This window comes from Notamacropus eugenii, chromosome 5 (genome assembly GCF_028372415.1).
Source record: "Notamacropus eugenii isolate mMacEug1 chromosome 5, mMacEug1.pri_v2, whole genome shotgun sequence".
In the NCBI taxonomy this organism is placed as follows: domain Eukaryota; kingdom Metazoa; phylum Chordata; class Mammalia; order Diprotodontia; family Macropodidae; genus Notamacropus; species Notamacropus eugenii.
In genome coordinates, this window is record NC_092876.1 from 3,086,304 (window position 1) to 3,107,126 (window position 20,823).

At 45.6% G+C, this 20,823-nt stretch overlaps 1 protein-coding gene across 1 annotated transcript; it reads right to left on the reverse strand.

Annotated features, from left to right (window-relative positions):
- Positions 1-286: 286 nt before the first annotated feature.
- LOC140508153 (uncharacterized) lies at positions 287-17,393 on the reverse strand. The gene is given in 6 exon segments (XM_072615922.1): positions 287-2,524; positions 2,526-4,051; positions 12,978-13,076; positions 14,059-14,185; positions 14,836-14,907; positions 17,172-17,393. Coding segments are annotated over 6 exon segments (2,112 nt in total). The 5' UTR covers positions 17,379-17,393; the 3' UTR covers positions 287-2,443.
- Between the last annotated feature and the right edge of the window lie 3,430 nt (positions 17,394-20,823).

Sequence of the window (20,823 nt, forward strand, 5' to 3'; positions counted from 1 at the left end):
AGAATGATATAAAATAACATTGGTGACACTGAATGTCCTTGTCTTGCTCCTGATCTTACTGGAAAGGCTTCTATTATTTCTCCACTATCAACAATGCTAGCTCTTGGTTTTAAATAGATGCTGTTTATCACATTAAGTAAAGGTTTACTTATGCTAATGCTTTTTATTTTAGTGTTTTTTAAACAGAAATGAGGGCTAGTTTCCCATCAAAGACATTTTTTGTATCTATCAATCTTGTAATTTGATTTTTAATGTTTTTGGCATTAATGGAATATGTTACAGTAGCTTCTTTGGTTATATTTTATTTAACATTTCTGTATCAATATTCATGAGTGAAACAAGTCACCTATAAAACTGATGAGGTTGGCAAAAAGAACAAGAAAGGAAAATACAACAATCTGTAGTTTACAAGGAACACCTAAAATACAAAGATTCATATAGAATTAAAAATGAGTAGGTATATATATCATGTCTCCACAGAATTAAAAAATAAAACAGAAGTAACAATCATGATCAAAGATAAAAGCAACAATAAAAACAGATGCAGTTAAGAGATAACTGGAGAAACATGCACAGCAGTACCATGGAGCGTGATCAACGTTAATTATATATGTGCTTAATAGCATAGCATTTAAAGTCTTAGGGAAAAATGCCAGCTAAAATACAAAGAGCTAGGCAGAAAGGAACTAATCATTGAGGACTTAACGACAGCGGGAAAGTTAAAAACAAAGTTACGGATCTGAAGAGAATATTAAAAAATTAGGTACGACAGGTCTTTAAGGATTACTGAATGAATATCAAAAAGAGTACACATTTTTTTTTCAATCTCACAAAACTCCACCACACACAGTCACATAAAGAGCTCATAAACAAAACTTAAAAGGTGGACGTAAAAAAATTTGTTATAGACTACAATCCAATAAAATTGTAATTAATTAAGGGAAATGAAAAGGAAGTATTCTGACTTCAGTAACACAGTACTAACAAATTAGTAGGTCAAAACTAGATGGTAGGAACAGTAATTACCAAAGAAAATGATGAAAAAATACAACATACTAAAACTTATGGGATGAAGCCAAGGTAGTCCTTGGGGGGAACAGATATAAATATATGTATAGATAAAGACATACCTGCATCAGCAAGAAAGAAAGAAAAGAAGAATAAATGAATTGAGCATGCAACTACACTAGAAACACATTCATCAATCAACAGTCTGTAGTGATTGCCTACCAACTGCCAGACACTATGCTAGGCACTGGGGACACAAAGACAAGAATGAAACCATCCCTGTCCTCAAGGAACCTATATTCTATTGGGGAGATGCCAATTATGTAATAAGTATATACAAAATAGCTAGAGAGTACATGGCAGATGGAGAGAGCCTCAGTGACTGAGGGGAGCAGGAAAGGCTCCAAGTAGAGACATGTCTGGAGCGGGCTGGAAGGAAGTAAAGTCTCCTACAAGGCAGAGGCGATGGCAAAGCAGGAGCACCTTTGGGAAGGGGGAAAAGGCACAAATAAGGGAGGGGACGAGATGTGAGTAAGGAACAAGGAGGTGACCAGGAGGGAAGGGGAGTGACAGGAAAGGTGGCAAGGTAGGTCAGAGGTGTTTAGATGTTATCCCAGAGGCAACAGAAAGGCCCTGGGGCTCATTGATTAGGGGAGTGACTCAATTAGAACTGTATTTTAGGAAAACTACGAAGTAAAAATCCTTATATGAACACAAAAACAGAAATTCTGAAAACAGAAGAATAAAACTGCCAATAAAAACAGCTATTGAGAGAATAAATACAGCAAATTTTAAAAAGATGAATAAAACAGAGGAAACCATTAGCTAATTGATAACAAAAAGAGAAAAACCCCATCACAAAATTTTTTAAATGATCAGGAGGAATTCACAATAAAATACATTTTTAGGAGCTATTATATCCAATTATATGACAAAAACATAATAAATATTTACAAAAAATATAAAATACCCAGGTTAACAGAACAAGATGGAGAGAGTCTAAAAACATTTGAAGCAGAACTTGAATAAACCATAAACCAGTTCCCAAGATGGGGGCAAGATGGGATGGGAACAACACCAGGTATACATACAAGTGAATTCTACCAAATATTTAAAGAACAATTAAACTTTGTATTACCTAAATTACTTACAAAAATGAAAATAGAGGCATCTTACCAAATACCTGCTGAGATAGAAATGGTCCTGAGACCCAAATCATAAGAGAGAAAGCAGAGAGAGCAACAACTCTTTATCAAGTAGAAGCCATATTATTACACCCCCCACCGTTGGTTCACATTATGGAGTCTCTGATATTTGATGAGGGATAGAGTGTCGTAGAGCTTTTCCAAAGATCATTACATTCATAAAGCTTTTTATTCATATGAATTATTTGACGCTTTCTAAGGCTTCAAACATGAAGCCTTTCCCCAATTCTTTACTTTGACATCTTCTCCATGATGAACGGTGTGATGTTTGTACACATGAAAGCTTTTCCACATTCATTGCACTCAAAAGAGTTTCTCTCTGGTGTGAATTATCTGGTGTTGATTACGGCTTCCCCTTTGGCTGAAAGCTTTCCCACATTCATTACATTCAAAGGGCTTTTCTCCAGTATGAATCCTCTGGTGTACATTAAGGTTTCCCCTGTGGTTGAAGGTTTTTCCACAGTCATTACATGCAAAGGGTTTCACTCCAGTATGAATTCTCTGATGTGCATTGAGGTCTCCTCTCTGGCTAAAAGCTTTCCCACATTCATTGCATTCAAAAGTTTTCTCGCCAGTATGAATGCTCTGATGTCTATTAAGGTTCCTCCTATGATTGAAGGCTTTCCCACATTCATTGCAAGCAAAAGGTTTCTCTCCAGTATGACTTCTGTGATGCTGAGTAAGGCATAAGGCATTTCGGAAGGCTTTCCCACAAAGATTACATTCAAAGGGTTTCTCTCCTGTATGGATTCTCTTGTGTTCACTAAGGTTTCCCCTCTGTCTGAAGGCTTTCCCACATTCATTGCATTTAAATGGTTTCTCTCCAGTATGAATTCTCTTATGATAAATAAGATATCCCCTCTGTCTGAAGGCTTTCCCACATTCACTACATTCAAAGGGTTTCTCTCCTGTATGGATTCTCTGGTGCTGATTAAGGCTCCCCCGGAGATTGAAGGCTTTCCCACACTCAGTGCATTCAAAGGGTTTCTCTCCAGTGTGAATTCTTTGATGTGCATTCAGGTCTCTTCTCTGGGTGAAGGCTTTCCCACAGTCACTACATTCAAAAGGTTTTTCTCCAGTGTGAATGCTCTGATGTCTATTAAGATTTCCCTTGTGGTTGAAGGCTTTCCCACATTCATTGCATTTATAGGGTTTTTTTCCATTATGCTTTCTCTGATGCTGAGTAAGATGTGATCTTTGGGTGAAGGCTTTCCCACATTCATTACATTCATGTGGTTTCTCTCCAGTATGAATTCTTTGATGTGCATTCAGGTTTCTCCTCTGGCTAAAGGTATCTCCACATTCAATACACTCAAAAGGTTTCTCTCCAGTATGAACTCTCTGGTGTTTGTTAAGGTTTCCCCTGTGGCTGAAGGTTTTCCCACATTCTTTACATACATATGGTTGATCTCCAGGGTGTACTGTATAGAATTCAATAAGATCTGGATGGTAACTGAAGGGCTTCCTGCATCCTAAAGATGTTACATTATGATTCCTTAGGTCTGAAAACTGTGTGAAGAGCTTACCTTGATTAATTTCTGTTGGAAGTACTTCTTGTGGTACAAAGAATGAACCCAGACCAAAACTTTCCCCAAATATTTTACATTCATGGGCATTCACCTTAGAAGATTCTCTGTCAGAAACTGCTACTTGTCTGGATTGTTTCTCCCCCATGTCCTTCTGTTTCTCTAACCTGACACCAAATTCCCAAGCTTCTTCTATCTTGAAATCCCAAGGACCATCCTTTGTGAACTTCTTCTGAGAGGATACCCCTGTACAATCACCCTGATTTGCTGCTGAGTCCTTGGTTTCACACCTAATCTCCAAACTAAGTGAATCTGAAAGAAACAAACAAGTGTCAATATTCATGGTCCTCTGAACTGGGAAAAAGAACATTGCTCCAAAATGTCTTAGATTTTTGTCTCCTCCATCAAGGATGAGGAGGAGGAGGAACCTAGAAAACTAGTAGGGCAAGCTTATCTCATCTCACTTTAGGAAATGGGAAGCTAATATAAGGCAGACCAATTATTGGCAGAGCATTTGGGAAAAGATTGCTTTTTAAATTCTAAAACATGATTATTAAGAGTATGTACATTTGCACGACTATATCCTCTGCACTGGGTTTTGTTTTTCTCATCTTCTCAATGACTGGAGGTCAAAAGAAGGGAGTGAGAATTTAGAACTGAAAATAAAATAAATTTGGTTTTTAAAAAGATGAATATATTCAAGGAAAATGAGATGTGAAATATCTGTTCATTGCATTCTGGTAAATTTCCTCTTATGTACATTAGCTATGCCCAACTTGAACCTCTGGAAGGAATGTTCTAGCTCCTAACCAAGGGCATTTGAGCAGGAAGAATGAAAGCAATTCAGCTTAAAGTCTGAGCAATGTGAGGCATGTGAAGGTTACAGTTTGAAAAGATCTTGGAGATCATCTTCTTTCATTCTACGGATATAGAAAGTGACATAAGAGTACATAAGTGACTTGCTCAAGGTCACACAGTGGTGGAAAATTGCTCAGCACAAGCCACACAATCTGGAAAAGCACTGAGTCTCTGTAATTACTTGTCTTCCTTTAATTTGATTAAAAATGTTGTGTAGTTACATTTGATTGTCTTTCTTTTCCCTTGGTAAGTGAAGTCTTAGTATGGAATTCCTCCAGTCTCTTCCACCTGGTTTTCTTAAATACTGTACAGAAATGCTGATGGTTTCCCTGGACTTACTTTGTATCTCACTACTTTACTGAAGCTGTTAATCACCCTAATCTATTTCTTCACAGGTTCCCTGGAATTTTCCAAGTTAACCAATAGGGAAACTTGTTCATTACCTTTGGCAATAACTATGTCTTTCATTTTGCTTTCTCATCTTACTGATATAGGTAGCATTTATAGAAGCATATTGCATAACAGTAAGGGATGGAGAGGGGGAGGAAGGAAGAGAGAGAGAGAAAGAGAGAAAGAGAAGAGAGAGAGAGAGAGAATGAGAGAATTCTTGCTTTATGAGGTGGTGCAGTGGATAGAGTGCTAGGCCTGGAGTCAGGAGGTTAAGTGATTTACACACCTTTGCATAGTTCAAATCTGGCCTCACACACCAGCTGTGTGATTAACCCTGTTTGTCTCAGTTTCCCCATCTATAAAATGAGCTGGAGAAGAAAATGGCAAACCACTCCAGTATCTTTGCCAAGAAAACCCCAAATGAAGTCACAGAGTTGAACATGACTGAAATGAATGAACAGTAACAAAAGATACCTTAAAGTCCTATTACTTAAAATATTTCATATAAATGAGTGTTATATTTTAGCATAAGTTTCTTTCTACATCTCCTGATATTACAATGTGATTTTACTATGTATGGCCATCCTGGCATCCCTGCTATAAACTCAACTCAATTAAAGTGAATTATTACTTAAATGAAGTAAGAAATGAAATAACTATGGGATACTTTCTGGAACTAAACAAAGAATAACAAAATTTACTTGGCAAACCAAAGGTCTAACATCTCATGAGAAATATGAAAGCAGTTCAAATGAATGGACCTCAAATTTACCTCCACACTTCAGACTATACTACAAAATGGTAGGCATTCAGACCATTTGGAGCTGACTATAAACCAGAAAAACGGATCAGTAAAACCAAGAATGAACCAGAAATAGGAGCCCAATCTATAAGTCTAAGAACAAAATATTTGACTGGAAGACCCTTTATTTCTTATGAACTGGTGGGGAAACTGGGAAGCAGCTTGGCAGAAATTATTTTTAGATCACCATCTTATACTAAATACCAAATAAGATGAAAGTGGCAATGGGGAGTCAATCTATGCTTTAGCTCACAAACCATTCCATGAGGTAACCTCATGATCTCATTGCCAGTGCAGAGCTTTTCCTCCCTCCATGGATCAACATCTCCACAAAGGATCTGAGACCTAGACCTCCACAGCGAGGTATTCCAACAATTCATTAATCCCCCCAACTCTCAAACAGGGGCCTAACAGTTAACTGGCTGTATACAAACTAGCCAACTTAACCTTTGATATCTACTGGCTGGCCTTGTACACCTGAGCATATGTCAGCTTCCTATCCCATCCTACTATCTACTCAGACCATTTTAATATCTGCCTGACCACATGCTCTTCAGTCTTCCTCACCCCCAACACAAGGCATATATCTTGTTACACTCCCTGAAAACAAAACTCCGTTCATTGGCCTCTATATACGTACTAACTCTCCCTATTAGAATTTTAAGTTCCTTGTGGGCAGGGACTCTTTATTTTTTATTATCTGAATCCCCATTACATAACCCAATGTTTGGTACACAGCAGACTCTTAAGAAATGCTTTTTTCATTCATTCATTCATATAAAAAGTCATAAGAAAAAAGTACAGGATAATAGAAGGAAGTCCCTTTCCTAATCTTAGTTTAGTCTTGACCAAACAAGGGACACAGGTGAACACAGAAGACAAAGTAGACAAATCTTAATGACATGAAGTTAGAATGTCAACGGAAATGCCATGTACACTGAACACAATATAATCACTTCAAGTTAAGCCAATGTAAATTCATTGCTCTAAGGAGCCCAAAGGAACTCAGAAAGCACCACAGTCAGCAAATATCTGCCTTATTTGCTAAACAGGACTGGCTGCAGAAGGAAAGAAGAGAACAGACTAGAAAGTCATCCATAAAATCTTGCCAAGAAGGATGAATGATGAGCAGCAGTATTGCTAAGAACATATTCATAAAGCAAAGGGATAAAACAAGCCTAAATAAATCTTGCTGCTAGGTCCAGGTAAACAAAGTAATCAAAGATGAGAACACAGAGTTCTACAAACAGAAGACAAATGAACAATATTTACCAAGAATTATGACAACATCAAAGATACAGGAACCACCATACTTGGACCCTCACAATAAGAGTCTCTGAGGAATTTACAGGGGAAACAGAAATGGCACCAAGAAGAAGAAAACCTTTTTAAGAGAAAAAAGCCAGACCGGATCCAATCTACCTCACAAATAATGTGGATATACATCATATTTATGCATGTGTGTGTAGTTGTCCTTCGTTCTCAAAGAGGACCACAATGCTAGAGTCGTTTCAATGTGTCTGACTGTGGCTGATCAGACCAATATGAGCTAGGAATGCTCTACCACAGGTCGGGCACAAATAATCCATGTGAACATTTGGGGTCGATCCTCCAAATTTGCACATCCTAGGTTTTCTTTGAGCTCTGATTCTGCTTTGCTCATAGAGCACAGCACCTTCTCTGATGTGGCCACACAATACCGGACAGTCCTGTGCCAGTGTCTCCTATGTTACACAATCAATTCCAATTGTTTCTGAAAGAGACCTTGAGAGTGCCCTTGTATCGCTTCTTCTGAGCACCATGTGAGCACTTGCCCTGAGTTCTCTTTGGCAAACATATATTTTGCATTCAAACAATGCAGCCAATCCATTGGAGTTGTACTCTTTGAAATAGAGTGTGAATGCTTGGCAGTTCAGCTCTAGAAAGAACCTCAGTGTCTGCTACCTTATCCTGCCAGGTGATCTTCGGAATCTTCCTAGGAGAGTTCAAATGGAAGCCATTCAGTTTCCTGGTCTGGCGCTGGTAGACTGCCCAGGTATGTCCAGTCACCAGTGGACTGAAACAGGGCTGTGTACTTGCTCCCATGCTTTTTCATGATGTTTTCAGCCATGCTATCAAACACCTTCAATGAGGGTGAACACGGCATCAAGGTCACCTACCATACTAATAGAAAATTATTCAGTGTGAAAAGGCCACAAGCCAAGACCAAAGTGGAGGGAGTGCTGGTGCATGATTTTCTGTTTGCAGATGATTGTGCACTCAATGCAGCCTCTGAAGCTGAGATGCAACAAAGTATGGATCAATTCTCTGCTGCCTGTGCTCATTTTGGCCTAACAATTAACGCCAAGAAAACACGGGTGCTGCATCAGCCACCACCACACCATCCATACATGGAGCCATTGGTTACAGCAAATGGAGAAGTTTTGAATGCTGTGGATACATTCACTTACCTTGGTATGTACTTTCCAGGGATGTACACATTGACAATGAGGTTAACGCAGGCATTGTCAGAGCTACCTCAGTGTTTGAGAGACCAAGGGGAAGTATGGGAGAGAAGAGATATTAGACTGACTGCCAAACTGAAGGTTTACAGAGCTGTTGCGCTGACTTCATTGTTGTACGTGTATACATACCTATGATGTGCAGAGTGATTTGCATGAGTGAACCACATCTTTACCATCTCACAACTGACTGAAATATGTGGATAATATAAGATACATGTGTTCACTGGATGCTGATTACAAAAAGCAGTGGCCTTGGTAGCACACGGTACTGCCTTAGGGACTTTTCCGACAAGGTGCCTTCCATCCATATGTGAAGATCATTCTGGATTCCTTTGAAGATGTAGCAAGAAACCTGAGTGACGGTCCTCTGATAATCAACAGCAGATAAAGCCTAACACACGAACACACACACTTGTCACAAGGATCTGCCATTGTGATAGGAGATCCAGCCCCCAGGCCAGGCCAAGAGGAGCCTTCTGCCTGTGAAGGGTGAGGTCCTCTAGGGACCTCCTCCCCAAACATTAGCAAGCCTCCTGGAAGAGGTCTGTGATCTTTTGCACAGATGGATGGTATACTAGGGACAGAGCTGAAAAGGAGAGGAAAGCAGGCATTGTAACTGCTCCCTATGACAGCAGAGGTCTGTCTCTTCGATAAAAAGATTTTCCCAGCGTCAACATGCAGCAATGAGACCTGAAACTCCACTGCCTTCAAAGCCCCATGCCTGCTCTCTCTTGCTTCTCCCTCTGCCTGCCCAGCCTGTCCATCTCTGGCTCACGGACCATTTCATCTTCCATGTTTTACTTCTGCATGGGGGTGCATGCCTGGCCTCAGCCCTGGGTCCTCTGCTTTTTCTCCACACTCACCTGCTGTCCTCATAGGCTCCCATTGGTACAATGATCACCCCTACATAGCCGCCTTCCGGATCTAGAGCTCTACTCCTCAGCTCTGCCCTGAGCCCTGGTTCTATGGCACCAACTGTCTAGTGGTGTAATGCCATTGCAATACCCACAGGAGCTGCTATGGATATGCATGTTTATTTCCAGGGTGAATTCACGAAATGGAAACTCCAAAATCACCTTGGACTTATTGTGTGTATACTTATATTTGTCCATGTTGTCTCCAAGAAAATGTAAGAGCCTTGAAGGGAGGGGCTGTTCCATGTCTACCGTGGGGTCACCAGTATGCGGAACACAGAATATGAATGAAATATGCTTGTTGACTGACTGGAGCAGAAGCTCTGTGACCATCTATCCAACAGCTTACATGGTGATTCAGTTCCTTTTTGGGTACAGGGTGGCCCAGACGGCCACAGTTCTGGGACCTGTTACAGAAACAGAAGCTTTCCTCCAGGCTCTGGGTTGTCCGCTCCCACTATGACAAGAGCTGGAATTTTTGAAATACAAAGTAGAGCAAAAATGGGTAAGCAGCAAAATGGAGGAAATCAGCGAGGTCAAAAATGATGCTCCAGTTCCCCAACTTGCATCTATGATGGCAGGTTTATAAAACCTGGGAGACACAATAGACAAAAATTCATTAAAGAAGCCCAGAGATTTAGCAGCTCTAAGAGCTGCCCAGTAGGTCAGCACTGGGAGGGCTACTGTCTTGTAATGGTACTTTAAATGAGAAGATCTTTCCCATTCATTAATAGGCCCATGTGACCTCCTTAGGTCACACTGAAGCCTAAGTCACATGAGTCTAAGTCTATTGTATTTCACGATTCAGAACTGTGCCAGATACTCATGGCTGCCATAGACGCTGTGAATATTGCACCGAGACTACATGTCCTCACCAGGAATCCCCAATCGTGTAGGAAATCACCAGTCTGCGGGACCCAGAAATAGCTTTGCTGACAGGAGAATGTAAGAGAAATGAGAAAAACTCGAACACTTCTCTAACTCAGGCTAACCAAGTCCTGAAGAATTGCTACTCTTGGCTCTTCCTGGGAACTGTCTGACCCCTAAGCATTAATCTACAATTTTCACAGAACTAAATGGATAATAAGTAAATAATATACTCATATTAATATATTATAATTATAATATTCATATCATTATATTACATATTATTTTATTATATATGACATAATATTAATATATTATAAAACAATAATATATTTATAATAAATAAAACTAAATAATAAGAAATAATGTCACTAGTGGGAAGGGAGATATGGGACAATAGGCAGTAGAGATGGATGGATCAATGAGGGGTTTCTGAGGATGGGGTCGGGGGTTGAGGGGGGAAGAGATAAAAGTATGTACTGCCTATAGGCAGTAGGGAAGGAGTCAGGAAGAAAAAGATTGAAGACAAGTGAGAGGGTGAAGAGCACGAAGGTGACTATGTACTAAAGAAAAGGATGAGCTGGAAGGGGGTCACTTGTGCATGTGGAGGGGTTTCGTTGGCAAGAAGAAGAGCTGCCTCATTACATGAGACAGGTGAAGGAGCAGAAAATGGCAGAAGGCATCTGAACAAGATGACAAGAGGAGGAACAAAATGCTCCCTCAGAAAGGCTGCCTTCCAGGAAGAAATCTTCTGTCCATACATTCCAATTTCATAAGATTCTTTAAAAGATCCAACAGCAGAAGTAGCCATGTTTGGTGGTACCTCTCATGAGTGTTGTGAGGGAGTGTGAATGCAACCAAACATGGGGAGAGATTTTCTTCTCTGTTCATTTAAAAGGTTTTATTTGGTTCTTTTAAAACTAGATGAAGCATTGCAAAAGGATGTCTAACAACAATATACACTAGACATTTAAGTGAATAAGATAAAACAGGCATTTCAATGACATGAGATTGAAAACCTTTTGCAAAAACACAACCAATGCTTCTCGAAAAGAGGTATGAAATACCTCTGATAAATACCTCTGATATCTAATCACAGTAAGTGCTCTACAAACACGAGATGTGACTATGATCATCATCACAGATAAGGAAGTATCACAAATACATAAGACCAAGAGCCATCCCTGACAGAAAAGAAAGAAGTCAAAGGACACGAACGGATAGTTCTCCAAAGAACCACAAACCATTAGGAACCATAGGAACAACTGCTGCGGTCAAAAATCATGAAATGAATGAAAATCCAAACCACTCTGGAGGTCTGGCCCAACGCTGTCCAATGGGCAAAGGTGAGAAGAGAGGACGACAGCAGATGAGGGAAGAGCGAGCACACCAAGTCCTCACTGGAGCTGAGCCCAGGGCTGTCCTGGGCCCTGTTCTTTTCTGGACACACCCCTCCCCTACTGCTCTCATCAGCTCTTAGGTTTTCATTGACCAGCCCTAGGTATCCTGTGAGCATCTCCGATTCCAGAATACCCAAAGCTAAACTCACTACCTTCCCCTCTTCTCAATGGTCCAGGTGTTTGGCAAGGGCACCACCAAGTTCTGAGTCACAGAGGTCCCCAGGCTGGGTGTCACCTCCACTCTTTCTACCTAAGCTGATACCAAGGCCTGTCATTTCTACATTTGTCACTCTCTCCTCTTGGACCCCTTCTTGCCACTCTCAGAAGCACCATGCCCTCAGCCCTGGACTCCTGCAATCACAGTCTGGCTGATTCAAGTCTCTCCCTGCACCACAGGGATGATGAGGTCACTTTTCTTTTCTCCCTATGATACCCAGGACAGAACAGAAATCCACAACCTGTCTCCTTCTACCCTTCTAGCCTTCTTACACTTTACTCCCCTCCACATACTCTAGGATCCACCTTCCTAGCCTTGCACTCCCCTCCATTCCTATCTCCGCACCTTGTACTGGCTGTCCCTCATACCTGTAATGCTCTCCCTCCTCACCTCTGCCTCCGGTCATCCCTGACTTCCTTCCAGATGCAGTTCCCATGTCTGGTAGGTACCTGGTGATTTAGATGTCATGTTCCCATCAGCATGAGGGGTTCCTGGACAGTGCCTGGCTCCAGATGTCCTTAATAAACACTCTCTGACTGGCTGAGGAAGCAGCAGGCCTGCCACTGACCCTGATGACCCTGAGCATCCTGGTCAGACACATTCCCCCAAAAGAGGTCAACGACACAATGGCCCATTCCACAAATATTCAGAGCAGTGCTTTTTAGGTGGTAGGAAAGTGGGTGCCCATCAATGGTGAAATGGCTAAAGAGATGGTGCCCATTACAGAAATGGGCTATTGTTGGATGACTGTAAGGAAGATTGGGGAGCCTCACATGAACCCTACAGGGCAAAGTCGATAGAATACGACAATGGAACACAAAGACACAAAGCCTGCATCACGATGATGGCCAGCCTGGCCTCTGCAAGCCAGGGGGTACAGACATGTGCTGGCTTTCTCTTTCCTGATTTCTTTGTTACAAAGTAAGGTTCATGGGTCCGTGAGGGGAGTCTAATTACAAATGCCTGGTATGTTCAAACCAAAGCTCCTATTTAATTTGTATAAAATTATTACAGTAATTATATTATTTTTATTATATTATCCTATAACAAATATTGTTAAACTTATTCTATTAATATAACTGTTATGTTGAATAATCTCATTGATAAAATTAATGATGGTTTAAAAATTCTACAATTTTTAAAATAAATGCTTAATGAAGCAGATTTTATTAAGAAGCAGCCAACTCCCTCCACTGACCTCCAGCCCCGTGGCTCCATCTGCCTGCTGACCATTTTGGAAGGCTCTGGGGTCTCACTGACTGGCTGGCAATGACTCCCTCACTCACCTGGGAAGAGGTCTCCTGGGAATTCTCCTTCCAGCATCCATGGGGCCCCTCCCCTCTCCAGATGAGCCAGCATGTCCAGTTTGGAAGCTGGAAGCCCTGCTGATGGGACGGAAATGGGACAGTGCTGGGACCTTTGAGCCTGGCTGTCCTAGACCTGGGGTTCCAAGCTAGGCTCAGAAGAACCCTACCTACGCTGATCCGAACCTCTACTGAGAATCACACAAGACAGGATCTGAGATGTCTGCAGAACCAGGCCCGGGAGCAGGTGTGGTGGCAGATAAAGCTGGGCCTGCCCTCCTCCCATCCCTCACTCACTCCCTCCCTCACTCTCCCAGGTCCTGATTTCAGCAGGCCAGGTCCCAGGAGCAAAAGTTGCCCTCTCACCCTCTAAGTCTCTGGACTTTCACCAACTTGTTCTGGATCTGATTCTCCCATTCTCAAGTTCTTACAATGTCCCTGCCCTTGGGCCTCCTCACTCCAGATCTAGGTACAGTCAGCCGATCTCGGTGGGCAAGGGTCGCAACAGCACTTGGGAGAAGTGCAGGACCTCAGCTGGGGGATTTTTAATGTTTTGCTCATGTTTTACCCCAAGTCCCATGGCGCTCTGAGGGAAGGGAGCTAAAAAAAACCAAGCAGATGCCAAGACTGAGTCCAGCCACCCACCCCTCACCTGCACTGCCTTCCTTTGAAGGTTGTGCATGGAGACTCTCTAGGTCCCTGTAAGTGGGGCCCAGGGGACAATCACTGTGTGGACTGGGGCTCCAAGGAAGGGGTACTCATCTGCCGCAGTCTGTACTAAAAAGATGGGAACTTTGATCTGGGGACCCTGGGCGAAGATCTATGATGTGGGGAGAGAAGGCAGTCACATCCTCTCAAAGCCACACAAAAATGCTCACCAAACAAAATAAAGATGCTCAGGAAGCAGAAACGCCATCTCTTGGCCCTAGGGAGCAGGGAACTATTCTCCAATTCCATGAATGAGGATGAGCCTTCAGGGAAGCCCTTCAGAGTCCCCAGTACCTAACTCTGCTTAGGGACAGAGCTCCAGGCTGGGCCCGGAACAAAGCCAGGGTGCCCTTACCAAGGAAGACGAGGTTCTCATAGTTTTCCAACATCACATCCCAGAAGAGATCCCTCTGGGAGGCGTCCAGCCCCTGCCACTCCTCCTGCGTGAAGTTCACGGCCACGTCCTTGAAAGTCACTGATTCCTGGAATGAGGGGCAGAGAGAAGTGGACCTCTCAGGAAGCCAGCAAGCGGTGTGCCCCTCAGGGACAGCTCCCAGGATGGAGGCTGGCCGCTGGTCTCCCTTTCTTACTGCAGGGGAGGGACACCTGAGGAAAGTACACCCTCAGCTCTGAAACCTCCAAGCAGAGAACCAATGCAGGCTTCACATGGGATTTAATATTAAGCACCTACAACATACGAGTAGGCTAGGCACTGCTGGGGGCAGCTGGGTGGAGCAACAGTGGAGTTCTGGCCCTGCAGTCAGAAGAACCTGAGTTCAAATCTGGCCTCAGGCACTTCATAGCTGGGTGACCCTGGGCAAATTACTTCACCGTGTTTGTCTCAGTTTCCTCATCTGTAAAATGAGCTGGAGAAGGAAATGGCAAACCACTCCAGTATCCTTGCCAAGAAAACCCCAGATGGGGTCACAGGGAGTCAGACACAGCTGAACAACCACCACATACAAGGAACTATATTCTAAGAAGGAGTTTTTAAACAAAAACTAAACTATTCAACCCTTACAGACCAGAGATCTCCCATCTGCCAAGGCCATAGATGAGCAGAACAGAGCCTAAGGGGCGATGGGGGAAAGAGGACTTTCAAAAAACTAACAGGGAGGCCTAGTCAGCTCACCTGGCTCCTGGCTGGTAGGTGCCCAGAAGGCCTCCTCTTCACCTCCTCCATGACAGCCCTGAGGAGAAGCAGCTGTGGGAAGGAAAACAGCTCATGAATGAGGCCAGGGCTACTGGCCCAGGCTACCCTGAGCCAGGCCAGGGCTAGAGGCCAGGGCTACCCTGAACCAGGCCGGGGCTAGGGGCCAGGGCTACCCCGAACCAGGCCGGGGCTAGGGGCCAGGGCTACCCCGAACCAGGCTGGGGCTAGGGGCCAGGGCTACCCCGAACCAGGCTGGGGCTAGGGGCCAGGGCTACCCCAAATCAGGTCAGGGCTAGAGGCCAGGGCGACAGGCCAGGGCTACCCGAACCAGGCTGGGGCTAGGGGCCAGGGCTACCCCAAATCAGGTCATGGCTACCTCAAGTCAGGCCAGGCTTAGCTCCAGATCCCCAACTTCCCAGGCAGGAATTCACAGACATACACAGTGATTGATTCTGGCCCTGGTCAGGGAAGCCAGGAGACCCCAGCTCACTCAGGATCAAAGAGCAGGGACAGGGTCATTGTGCTGGAGATCCAGGGACAAAAAACTGCAGTCTAAGAAATAGGTAAGGCAAGGATTGGATTCAGGCTCTGCCCCCAGGTGCTGTGTGATATTTAATGGAAAGGTTTTTCTATTCTATTTAGCTCTCATCCCTACCTTAAGTTTCCCAACTGTAAAATGGAAATAATGATAGTGCCACTTCCAAAGGTTGTGTGAGGATCAAATGAGATGATATTTGTAAAGAGCCTAGCACAGTACCAGGCGCACAGAGGGCACTTTGCTCCTTTCCTGGTGGTGTAACAGCTGAACGCTGAGGTCTGACTAGGAGGAGATATAAGGAGGAGGGCAGAGCGGAGGTGCCTCCGAGGACATCCTGGGGGCCTCCACACAAGTAGTACAGTAGAGAGGGAAGGGAGTGAGCACCAGTTTGGACACAGCTGGCTGCTCGCTGTCCATCAGGCACAGGTCACTTGGGGCTGGAGCCAGAGCTGGAGGAAATCTCCACTTCTAGTCAATCAGTGGACATTTATTAACTACCTACTGTATACCAGGCACTCCAAGAAGAGGAACCTTGAACCACAGCCATGGTTAGATGACCTGGCAACAGAGACTAAGTGAGCCTGAGAGAGGGAGAGAGGAGGGAGCGAGGAGGGAGGTGGGAGGGAGCAGACACTGCCCCGGATGGGGAGAACCCTCTCCAGGATGGGATCAAGGGATCCCAGGTCTGGGCCCAGAAGAGGTCTCAGAATCCTTTGGGTCCAAATCCTCCCGTTACAGGCCAGGAGTCAGAAGGTTAAGTGACTTACACAAGGCCACCATGGGAGTTTCCGAAGTGGGACAAGAGCCGGGTTCAGCCCTAGAGCTCAGACCAACTGGAGAGGGTGTGTAGGCTAAACCAAGTCAAAGCCTCAGAAGCCGGGGGCTAGCAGGGCTCGGGAGCTGGGCACAGGCTGGGGGGGAGGGGATGCCGTTGGGGGACGGCTCTCAGGGGTCCCTTCCTTCAGACACACATCTGTGGGCCCCCCTTTCTCTCCCACACTGGCCCCAGTTTGGGTCATTCTCCCCTCCCCCCGCCCGGGCCAAGGCAATGAGGGTTAGAAGCGGGTTTCCAGCCTCTGCCCTTCCCATCCGCCGGGCTAAGCGAACGTTTTGGGGGAAACTGGATCTTTTCCCGGGGGTATCCGAGCTCCCCGGGCATCGTCTGCGACCCCCAACCTAGGGTGGGGGGCTCCTTCAGCCCGGGCTGCACTGCAGGAGCCCCAGGGGTTGGGGACACGCGCTCTGGATGACCTTGACCCGGGACGGATACATTGTTTCCACCACAGCCAGGAAGCTGGGCTGCGGGGGGAGGGGCAGTGGGTCCCTGCAGGCACCCAGGGGGCATCCAAAGGCCCTGGGTGGGGGGCTGCGCACGACCTGGGGGGAGCTCCGAAGCGCGGCCGGGAGGGCGGGGAGCCAGCTGGCGATAACGCAGTGCCCCTGGGATGCCCCCACCCCCAGAGCCCGGCCTCTGCGCCCCCTGCCTACCCCTGTCCGAGCCTCAGTGTCCTCACCTGTGCAATGGGCAGTGAAGACCAGAGGGGCCCAAAAGCCGCTTCCGCCTCCGCGCCTTTGATCCTGACCCCCCTCCAGTGCCCCGCCCCGCCCCCACAAACTGCCCCCGAGCCCCGCCCCCAGCCCCTCTCCTAGGGCCGCTCCTCCCGAGGCCCTCCCCCAACCCCGCCCCCTACATGATCGCGCCCCTCCCCCATTACGGCTCTCAGCATGGCCCGGGCTCCGCCCCCGCCCCCCTCTAGGCCGCACTCACTCAACCGACCTCAGCCTGAGGCGAACAAAGGGCCCAGACCGGGAGGCGGAATCTAAGCACCGACATCAACCTGCGAACTACAACTCCCAGAGACCATCTGTGGCGCACAGGGGAGGGGCGGAGAGGGAGGGGAAGGGGCGGCTCCAAGCGCAGGCCCAACGAGAATTCAACGCCGGAGGCCTTTGGGAAGTGGAGGCTGAGGTGCACGCTGCGCATGCGCAGGCGTCAAGGCACGAGTCGAGACAAAGCCCCGCCCAAGAAGTTCAGCCTTTATCCCCGTCCCGCTACCAGCGAACTCTATTTCCCAGGAGCCTCCGCGGTCTCCTGTAGCCAGGTCCTGGGGGCCCCAGACCGAGTCAACCTTGGAATCTCGTCCTATGCAGCCAGTGGAAAGGGCAGGGCAGGGCAGAGCCGAGATTTTCCCCTCCCGCCCTCCCCCTACCCGCATTCGGGCTTTTTTATGCCAATCAGGGTACGGGTCCTGTGGCCAAGCCCTCAGTTATGCAGAAAACTCGTTGTTGGGGCCCAGCCGTGGGCTGCCCGACACTTTCCCGGTCCCGCGTGGTTTCGGGGGTTTCCGATCTGTCCCCTCGATGGTTGTGTCCCTCGGTTTGTTTGATCTTCCCCTTATCCAGGGAGCGGCTTGACATACCAACAATCCTTCGCAGCGACCTCGAGCGTGCCCAGCCCAAGGTGCCGCGCATCTGGCGTGGCCCGGCCTGGGGCGTGGCCCGGCCTGGGGGGGGGGGGTGGGGGGGTGGGCCAGCCTGGGGCGTGGCCCGGCCTGGGGGCGTGGCCCGGCCTGGGGCGTGGCCCGGCCTGGGGGGGGTGGGCCAGCCTGGGGCGTGGCTCGGCCTGGGGCGTGGCCCGGCCTGGGACGTGCGCAGGCGCATGCACCGGCCAGGACGCCCTTGTCGTCTTCAGAGACTTCCCTACCTGTGTTTGGGTCTCTCCCAGACATCCATCCCCTGCTCTTGCTTATGCCCAGACCTTGCCCTGTCCTCATTGCCCTGATGCCCACACCAGAAATTCCTCCCTCCTGGCTCCTGGATCTTTGCTCCCTTCCCCCCTTGTCTCCATCCCCTGCCATCCTCAACCGCTGCTTAGCCCAGTTGTTCAGCATTAGGCTTTCTGCTCCTAGCCACGCTATTCTCTGCCCAACAAAGATCTTTAATTGTAATTGTAATTTTATTTTATTAATTTTAATTAATTAAAAGGCATCATCCTCTTCTGGTTTTCTTGCCCTTTCTTGTAGGGCTGGCATCTGGACAGCTTCTCCCTTTGGGAAAAAGACATTAGAGAATCTGCCTCAGTTTACCTAGTGTTAAGAAGAAATCTCTTTTCTAGTGTTTTTTAGAAATAGGTGAACTATTTTGTCAGAAGGTTTTCTGTATCTATTGATGTCATTCTGTGGCTTTGTTATTATCAATATGGTCTACTATGCCTATAATTTTCCTAACATTAAATAATAAATGAAATCCTGGTATAAATCCTACCTGTGATATGTTGCATAACCTCTTTGCTATATTTGATTTGTGTTATTTAAAATTTTTGCATATTTACTCACCATGGATTTTTCTGTTTTGTCTCTCCCTGGTTTAGGTATCAAAACAATATTTGCAATATACAAGAAACTTGCCATGGCAGCCACGAATATCACTGCGCAATTCAGAATCTTGAAATACCACAGACTCTTCACATGGAAGGCAGAACCAAAATATTATTCAGACCCAAATCCATCACAGCAACAAAATCTATACACAATAACAATGCAGAGGACAACACCATCCCCATTCCTTCCCCAAGCTAGGTTTCCCACAAACCAGGTCCATTACACTCATCACAAGCAGGCTCTCTTAAACAAAATCACAATCTGTTTCACTCATGCTACCCAGAAGCCTGCATCCTTCCTAGCTCTGGCTGCTCTCAAGACTAACTTCCTCTCAGCTCTGCTCTAGCTCTGTCTCTTTCTGCTCCACCCATTCAGCAAACTCCTCCCAACACAGGTTCCATGTGACTTAATGGGCCTATTAATGAATAGGAAAGATTTTTCAATTCAAATTCCCATTACAGCAGGATCCCACCTTAAGACAAAGACAGAAGAAACTCCCAAAGAGTTGTCTCAATGAGCTCCTGAGTCCACTTGGCCACCTGAGTGCCCTCCTTGACTTAGAAGCAGCAGAACCAAAAACTTGCCCCAAGTTCACCTCATGCTTTTTCAGGTGATGTTTCTGCTACTAAAGTTGGCACCATTAGTTCCCCTTCAAGCCAACGAACCTTAAAATAAGAGATATTCCCCAGAACCTCATGGGACTTTTCACTCAAACCACACCAGCCAACTCCTACCACAGTGACCCTTAAGTTCCTCACAAAAATCTCTCATTCACCTCTTCTGTGCCTACTTGGCCATCTGCTTTTATTTTCATAGCATTCCTCCAGCTCCCCCATGGAGCTGTACTTAAGAAAGCTGTAGCTATTAAAAGATGTGGTGGAATTCAATGTGAAGTCAACCCTCACCAATCTACATTAACCTGTGAGGAAAGGCTCAGTAAGTAAGCAAGAGTACAGACGTAAAACAAAACTGTCTTGTATTCAACAAGCTTAGTAGATACCCCCTGCCATGAGCATAAGGGGAAAGCATTCTTTACACCATTTTTAGGCAGCATTCTGCATTAGCAAGAATCATGTAAATGAGTCACAGGAAAGGTCAATTTTCACATCAGCTGGAGAGCAGGAAGAGGTGGGCAGAGTTTATTTCAAAGACATGTTTCCAGAACAAATTAATTGGTCCCACTAAGTGATTGGGATGGTGCAGTTTTCATCTCATGGAATGTAAAATAGCAGAAGCTACTTCCATAACAGCAATCTATTATAGTGTATTTTTCCACAAAGAGTCATGTTAGTCTTATTGGAAGAAGATTCAAGTCACAGGTATGTGGTTCTTTTACCTTCTTTTTCGGAGATTAAGTTGTTTAAATTCTTTATTTCTTATTCTGTTAGAGTGCTCTGTCCTGGGTTCTTTTCTGGGCCATTGATAGTCATCTTGAATTTTATGTTGCCACTGGACTGATGACTCTGGAGGAGAAATGAGGCTGATGATCTTGTGCAGCTCTGTCTCACTTCACTCCATGGGTGGAGACATCACCCCGTGATATCATCAGTCTTCTTACTGTTGTTTTTGTCCTTCATTGTTGAAGAAGACAAATGAAAGACAGCAGAGAAATGATGACATGACTTACACTTGACTTTGCTTTGAGTGAAGGAGGGCTGTGCAAGGTTCCCAGCCTCACTTCTCCTCCAGAGCCAAGTGAATCCAGTGACCTGATATTCCTCAAGATGACTGGGTAACACCCATATATTGAATTGGCCTGTTTAAGAAGTAGTCAGGGCATGGCCCCTTTAATGAGGCAAAGAAAAGAAAGTCATCAGGCTGGGAGGGAAACAGCAACAGTTACTATTGATAATCACTCTGAAGCCAGGAGGGTCCAGAATGGAGCTTGAAGGCAGGGGACAGGAGCCCCATGGTGTCTGAACTTCAAAATACAGTAGGTGGGAAGGGAAGAGAAGGAAAGGGAAGGGAAGGGAAGGGAAGGGAAGGGAAGGGAAGGGAAGGGAAGGAAAGGGAATGGAAGGGAAGGGAAGGGAAGGGAAGGGAAGGGAA